The sequence below is a fragment of the Lipotes vexillifer genome, unplaced genomic scaffold (assembly GCF_000442215.2).
Source record: "Lipotes vexillifer unplaced genomic scaffold, Lipotes_vexillifer_v1.1 scaffold512, whole genome shotgun sequence".
Taxonomy (NCBI): Eukaryota; Metazoa; Chordata; class Mammalia; order Artiodactyla; family Lipotidae; genus Lipotes; species Lipotes vexillifer.
Genome location: NW_006787695.1, coordinates 955,772 through 963,798, shown reverse-complemented (window position 1 = coordinate 963,798; position 8,027 = coordinate 955,772). Strand labels below are relative to the sequence as shown.

At 50.0% G+C, this 8,027-nt stretch overlaps 1 protein-coding gene across 3 annotated transcripts in view; it reads right to left on the bottom strand.

Moving 5' to 3' along the window:
- Positions 1–3,814: 3,814 nt before the first annotated feature.
- ARSL (arylsulfatase L) overlaps positions 3,815–8,027 on the bottom strand; it is a 22,099-nt gene continuing 17,886 nt past the window's right edge. For all 3 annotated transcript variants that reach the window (XM_007460487.1, XM_007460485.1, XM_007460486.1), the window contains exon 10: positions 3,815–4,173. In XM_007460487.1, the coding sequence (XP_007460549.1) occupies positions 3,815–4,173 (359 nt within the window). The remainder of the gene's footprint in view (positions 4,174–8,027) is intronic.

Here is an 8,027-nt window from a genome sequence, read left to right as displayed (position 1 = left end):
GGGGGGGGGGGGGGGGGGGGGGGGGGGGGGGGGGGGGGGGGGGGGCTGGGCCGCTCTCTGCCGGGGCGTGGCTCGCCAGGTCCCCTTCCTCTTCGCGGCCCGCCCTCTTTTGTTCCTTTCCCTTCCGGTCTCCTCGCCACCCCCAGCCCCCCGTTTCGTGGGGCGAGCACTGCCCGCTTCCCCCCCAGCGCTTTCGTCCCGCGGGTGTACAGGCCAGAGAGCCGGCCTCCAGCTGCCTTTTGGTGACTCCCGTGCCCCCAGCCCCAGGATCCAGTGGGCACCGGGGCGCGGGGTCCCGCGCACCTGGCGGTGGGCGCGGCGCGTCCCGTGTGCGCCGTGGGTCCCCTGGCCGAGCGCAGGACTTGGCCGCGAGCACTCCGTGTCCCGGGCCCGCCCACGAGATCCGGGGTGTGGCGTCCCCTCCCTCCCTAATCCGCTTAAAGTCCTGGGGCCTCCGGGGAATTGGTCTGGTAAACAGGTTTTCCTGGGTGGCTTTCTCGGGGCGGGCACTCCCAGGAGACTGGGGCCAGGAAGGAGCTGATTAATCCTGGCCGGGGCTGGGCATGGTGAGCGGCTTTCGACACCGCCCCCCCGCCCCCCCCCCCCGGTCTTCCACCTGCAGGCTGGCCACCAGGATGTGAATCCAGACTCACGAGGGTCCAGGATGCCAGACTTCTACTCTGTGGCCAAGGGGAGAGGCGTTTAAATGTGTTAGCCTCGTTGGCCCCTCAGCTCACTTTCTGTGTATGCGTCTGCGGACCGGTGGGAGTTTGCCTGGTGGTTAGTGTTTACCAGATGGGGATTGGAAATCCGTGTCAACCAAAAGCCTGGGGCGTAACGGGGTGTTGGAATTTATAGAAATGGGGCTGGAGATTCTGTTTGGAACAGAGACCTTTGCCTTTTCATGGGTAGATTTAGTTGGCTTTTTTTTTTTTTTTTTTTTTTTTTTTTTTTTTTTTTGCGGTACGCGGGCCTCTCCCGCTGCAGAGCACACGCTCCGGACGCGCAGACCCAGCGGCCATGGCCCACGAGCCCAGCCGCTCCGCGGCACGTGGGATCTTCCCGGACCGGGGCACGAACCCGCGTTCCCCGCGTCGGCAGGCAGACTCTCAATCACTGCACCACCTGGGAAGCCCTAGTTGGCTTGTTTTTGACGGGGTGATGGCTTTAGCTGGATTCATTCCTGGGCGTTGTTTATGGCTTCACTCTTTGTCCTGGGTTATTGATTATCCTACAGACGCTTTTATCAGTGGAGGACTTCTCGGGAAATACCACACAGATTGAGGCCTGGAGGGAGGGGCAGGAAGCCAGGAGCCCAGGAGTAGCTTTGCATGGAGTTTGGCAAGGGTGGAGACCAGATTTGATCCGTTGAAGAAATTCTGCATCGGAGGCAGTCAAGATTCCCCAAAACTGTGCACAACAGGAGCCCTGGGGACACTTGAGCCAAGTACCCAAACAAAATACAGGCTGTCCTGAGGGTTTTGGAATGGCAAAGAGGGATGGGGGCCAGGCAGCTGCTGCCCCGAGGAGTACTATTTGGGGGAGGTTGCATAAGCAGGTAAGAAGGAACCAGGCATGGCTTTGTTGACATAAGAGAAGCCATTTTTGGCCTGAGCCATTTTGGGATCTAAGCCTGGCCACTATGCTTGCCCTTGAACAGGTCTTAGTAATGAATGATTTTTTTAAAATTAATTTTTAATTAATTTAATTTAATTTAAATTTAATTTAAAATTAATTTTTATTGGAGTATAGCTGCTTTACAGTGTTGTGTTAGTTTCTGCTGTACAGCAAAGTGAATCAGTTATACGTATACATATATCCCCTCTTTTTTGGATTCCCTTCCCATTTAGGTCACCACAGAGCACTGAGTAGAGTCCCCTGTGCTATACAGCAGGTTCTCATTAGTTAGCTATTTTATACATAGTATCAATAGTGTATATATGTCCATCCCAATCTCCCAATTCATCCCACACCCCCCTTTCCCCCTTGGTATCCATACGTTTGTCCTCTACATCTGTGTCTCTATTGCTGCTTTGTAAATAAGTTCATCTGTATCCTTTTTCTAGATTCCACGTTTGTTTTTCTCTTTCGGACTTCACTTTGTATTACAGTCTCTAGGTCCATCCATGTCTCTGCAAATAGCACAATTTCGTTCTTTTTTTATGGCTGAGTAATATTACATTGTATATATGAACCACATCTTCTTTATCCATTCTTCTGTTGATAGACATTTAGGTTGCTTCCATGTCTTGGCTATTGTAAATGGTGCTGCTATGAACATTTTGGAGGGGGGGGGTACATGTCTCTTTTTGAATTATAGTTTTCTCTGGCTATATGCCCAGGAGTGGGATTGCTGGATCATATGGTAGCTCTGTTTTTAGTTTCTCGAGGACCCTCCATACTGTTCTCCATAGTGGCTGTATCAATTTACATTCCCACCAACAGTGCAAGAGGGTTCCCTTTTCTCCACACCCTCTCCAGCATTTATTGTTTGTAGATTTTTTGATGATGCCCATTCTGACCGTGAGGTTATAACCTCATTGTAGTTTTGATTTGCATTTCTCTAATGATCATTAATGATCTTAAGGGAACCAAAGAGCAAACTGTTGTCAGGCAAGAGAAGGAACAGTAGCAAAGATAACAAACCAGTGGTAAAGTCTCCCAGTTCTGTTTCAGTGGTGAAGATTAGTCTGAAGCCTCAACCACCAGATCCACTGGGACCTAAAGGAGGAGGATGATACTGACCTTTTCTGACCCTGTGACTTCAGGCAAGTAAAGCTGAGACTCTGTGGACCTTGGCCCCAGTGCGATGCTGAATTCACCCCTGCTCAAGCCCCCTCATGAATATGCATGTACCACCCAAGCCCCCTCATGAATATACATGTGCCACCTAAGCGTTTTCCCCCCTCCATGAATATGCATGTACCCTGAGATGAAAGCTTCCCCAATTTTGCTGGGAAAGGGCCCCTGTGTTCTCGCTACTTGCCGCAAATAATAAATCCTTCCTTCTCCTGATTTTGGCTTGGTTGTGTCTTTTGGCTGCACACCCACCAAGAGGCGACCCCAGTTTTCGGGTAACAGTCCTGGGGTCTGGCCTTGATCTTATGGGTCTGAATTCACTTTAAGGAATGCAAAGACTCTAGTGGCTTCAAAGTATCAGGGACAAGGATGTGGATGGGTCTGGGAGGGAGGTGACAGAGCACAGCTCCTATCAAGCGGCATGTGGGGTCTTCCCGGACAGGGCACACCGTGTCCCCCGCATTGGCAGGTGGAATCTCAACCACTGCGCCACCAGGGAAGCCCTGATTCTTTTTAAAAAATAATTTTATTTTTAAAATTGGAGTATAGTTAATTTACAATGTGTTAATTTCAGGTGTACAGCAAAGTGAGTCAGTTATACATATATCCACCCTTTTTCAGATTCTTTTCGCATATAGGTTATTACAGAGTATTGAATAGAGTTCCCTGTGCTATACAGCAGGTCTTTATTAGTTATCTATTTTATATATAGTCATGTGTATATGTTGATCCCAATCTCCCAATTTATCCCTCTACCCCCTTTGTCCACTCGTAACAAAAAGATTGTTTTCTGTCTGTGACTCTATTTCTGTTTTGTACATAAGTTCGTTTATACCAATTTAGTACTGTATTCCTGAGCGGTGAGAAGCTGAACCTGAATTCGGTAACACTTTCTCTTTAGAGTTGGTGAAACGATTCATCCCCACACAAGCAGACAGCTTGACCTCAGGCCATTTTATTTTGACCCCAACAGAGATCTCTAGGGAGCAGGGACCTAGTTTTCCCGGGCGGGCGGCTATTGTGGGTCAGCTTCCCGATCACACCAGCAGAGGGGGAACCGACCACAGCAGGGCTGGAGCCACGGCTTCCAGATGTTGTCCGGCATGTCCAGCTGCAGTGGAACCGGGCTGAGCGTCCGGCGATGGTCCTCCACGGCCTTTGTGATTCTCTCCATCACCTGATGGAATGAGGACTCTGTGTCTGGCGTGAGGGCGTGAGCCTCGGAAGGGTCTCTTGAGAGGTCAAACAGCAACGGTGGGTCATGGTGGGCTACTTTGTCCCCAAAGCATGGGCAGACCCCTCTCCCGTAGCAGGCACTGGCTCCATCTGGGTGGAATATCGGGGTCACGTAGTGGACTTTCCACACTGCCCCTCCTGGAGGAAGGACAAGAATTGGGGAGGGTTGGCATGGAGACACAGGGCACATTGCTGGAGAGCTGGGTGATTCACAAGTGCCAGGGGCTGGAAGCAGCCCAAGTGTCCATCAAGTGATGGATGGATACACAGCATGGGGGCCATCCACACAGTGGAATATCACACAGCCATGAAAAGGAGTGAAGGTCTGACACAGGCTACCACGTGGATGGACCTTAAACACACGATGCTCAGAGGAAGAAGCCAGACACAGAAGGACACACAGTTTGTGATCCGTTTATAGGAAACGTCCAGAACAGGCAAATCCACAGACACAGAAAGTGCGTTCATGGTTACCAGGGGCTGGGGGAGGGGCATGGGGAGTGAGTATTTAATGCGTTTAGAGTTTCATTTTGGAGGTGATGAAAATGTTATAGAGCTAGATGACGGTGAGGTTTGCACCCATTGTGAATGTGCTAAATGCCACTCAATTTTTACATTCGAAAAGGGTGAATTTTACGATTACGTGAATGTCATGGACTGAATGTTTGTGTGTCCTCCACCCCTTCAACCCCAAATTCATTGTGGAAGCCTTGAGCTCCAACGTGATGGGATTAAGAGATAGAGCCTTGGCGGGTGATTAGGGTTAGACGAGGTTGTGAAGGTGGGGCCCCCAGGATGGGATTCGTGTCCTTATAAGAAGAGAAAGAGGCCAGAGCTCCCTCTCCCCAACATGAGGACACCGGGAGAAGGTGGCCGAATCTGACCCAGAAGAGAGCCCTCCCTAGACCCAGACCGTGCTGGCACCTTGATCTCATATTTCCAGCCTCTAGAACTGTGAGAAATAAGTGTGCATTATTTTAAGCTCCCTGGTCTGTGGTATTTTGTTATGGCAGCCCGAGCGAAGATGGTGAGTGAGAGCGCCACAGAGCTGTTTACAAAAAAGAATGAATTGCTTGTCTGGACGGTGGTTTCCTAAGTGAATTCTCAATGATGTTTTTCCTGAGCTTCTCGCTAGCTGTGAGGGTTCCACCAAGAAAAGGAGGGAAGGAAGGAAGGAGGGAGGGAAGAAAAGAAGGGAGGGAGAGAGCAGTACGCATCTGTAACAGACATCCTCCAGCGTCTGAGAAGACTTACTACCTAGAGGTCAGCTGGCACCAGACCTAGCTCAGCCTCAGGAAGCGATTTTGACCAAATGGAAGGAGAGACTGAGGCTGTTCTCACACCAGCACTGCCCCCGGCCGTGGGTCAGACCCAGAACTGCACAGCCTGAGCCCTGCGGCTTCCTGCTGCAGGAAGAAGGGGAAGGAGGCCCTCACTCTCCCTCTGGCATCCCCGGCATCCTCGCAGGGCAGCAAGTCTGGGGAAGCCACACGTGTAACCAGAGGGCAGTGAGCGGGACTCTGGTGGCTGTGCCTCTTCCAGGACCAGGCGGGAGGGTTCCCTTGGATCCTGGTGTAGGAGGATCAGGGAGGGAGACGGGGCAGGGCTGGTGCTGCTCCTGGGACCTGGACAGGAGAGTGAGAATGAGGCCAGGGATCCCCATGTAGCCAGCAAGTGTGGGCAACAAAGACCTGTGGTCAGACGGGCATCCCGTTCCCTTCGTCCCCACAGCCAGCAGATTTCCCTGCCCGAGCCCTGGTTCCCAGGCTGGCACCACTGTGGTTTGGTGTTTTTATTGGAACACTGGCTTCTGTTCCCTTCTAAGCATTTATGGTGACCTGTTGTCTTTTGTTTTTTTTGATATTTATTTATTTATTTGGCTGCGCTGGGTCTTAGCTGTGGCACGTGGGGTCTAGTTCCCTGACCAGGGATGGAACTCCGGGCCCCCTGCATTGGGAGCGCGGAGCCTTAACCAAAGGACCCCCAGGCAAGCCCTGTGACCTGTTGTCTTAACAAGTGTCAGTTTTCTCACCTGTGAACTGGGAACAGGAATTGTCATCTGCTGGGATTTTCAGAGTAAAATGACATCGGGCAGACACTCATTCAATTGAGATCGGGCGGACACTCATTCAATGTCCGTGATTGTTTTCATTGTTCAGCAGATGAGTACAGAGAGAAGACAGAGTCCTAGGGAGGGGACTCAGGCCAGAGAGCGGTAAATAGACACCAGAAATGAGAAGATTGCCAAGAGTGCCAAATACCTGGAAGAAAATACAAACAGTCCAGGTGATGGAGGGTGGACATGGAGGTTTGTGTGTGTGCAAGGTGCAGGGTGGGGTAATAGTGGATGCGGGACGTGAAGGTCAAGAATGGAGGATGGTCAGCCTTCTGAGCATGTTCTCAATGGCAGGGACGGGTCGTGCAAAGGCCCTGAGGCAGTAACTGCAGGTTCTAGAATCACAGGGCATGGTTCTGCTGCAGCTTGGTGACTGGGGGCTCCTAGGGTCAAAGCTCTTGCCCCAGAGAAGGGGAGGGGCTGGCTCACATCACAGGGAGGAATCGGTATGGTGGGTCGTCCTGGAAATGTTTTCATGGAGGGCTAAGTGGACAATGGGAGTGGGATGAAGAGTGGACCTGGGGAGGCCGGTGAGGGGGCCGTCGAAGAGACATGGCAAGTAGGAACAGGGGACTTCCCTGGCGGCCCAGTGGTTAGGGCTCCACGGTCCCAATTCAGGGGGCACAGTTTCGATCCCTGGTTGGGGAACTAAGCTCCCACATGGCGCGTGGCACGGCCGAAAAACAAAAAGTTAAAAAAAAAAAAAAGAAAGTAGGAACACACTCCCTATCTACCTTGAAAAGAAAATTGAGATATTTGCCCAAAAACTGAGAGAAGAGAGGTTCAGTAATGGGGCAGCCACGGGGTGAAGGAAAAGAGGATGAACATTGATCCCAGGTATCGGTGCCACTCACAGCAGTGCTTGAAGGTTGGGCTATGGAACTGAAGGAAAGTTTTAAAAAACCCTTAAAAAGGGAAATCTATAATATGTGACTTTAAAAAATCAAAGGCGTAGCAATAGAAATCATCCCTAAGCATAAATGCTGGTAGACTGAACTGTGCAACTGAATGAAAGTTTTTAAAAAAAAATTGTAAAAGGGGAAATCTATAGTATGTAAGTTTAAAAAAGCAAAAATGTAGCAATAAAAAGTATCCGTAAGCATAAATAGTTGTAGATTGTGCTAGGTAATTGAATGAAAGTTTTGGGGTTTTTTTTGCCACGCCCCATGGTAGGCAGGATCTGAGTTCCCCAACCAGGGATTGAACCCATCCCCCTCTGCAGTGGAAGCACAGAGTCTTAACCACTGGACTTCCAGGGAAGTCCCTGAATGAAATTGTTTTTTTAAATCGTAAAAGGGGAAATCTATGATATGAAATTCTTAAAAACCCAAAAATGTAGCAATAAAAATCATCCCAGATGATGATACTACTGAAAAGGATGGACAGGAAAAGCAGGGAGAGTTTTAAAAAATCTACTGGTAACTTCCTCAAATAAGGGGGATTCCAAAAGGTATTCTTTTATTCTTGTTTCAGACAACTGGACATGTCCAGAGAATGGTTTCGAGGCATAAAGAGAAAAGAGTGGGTTGAATTGCAAGAGGTCTATAGGCCTTCCCAAACCCTGGAAGAAAACCAAGTCCTTACGGCAAATCCACAAAAAAGGGAGAAAATGTCAGGGCAAAATGCAGAATAATAGAGAGGGAAACAGAAACGAAGAAAAGAGAAGAAACTCAAATAGCTGAAAGTCTGTTACCACAGACTAAGGCAGAGGCAGAACTCAAGCAGTTAGAAAATTTTAAAATACAGTTGTTTAGTAAATCCAAGAGCTGGATTTTAAAAGATTCATAGAGGGCTTCCCTGGTGGCGCAGTGGTTGAGGGTCCGCCTGCTGATGCAGGGGACACGGGTTTGTGCCCCGGTCTGGGAAGATCCCATGT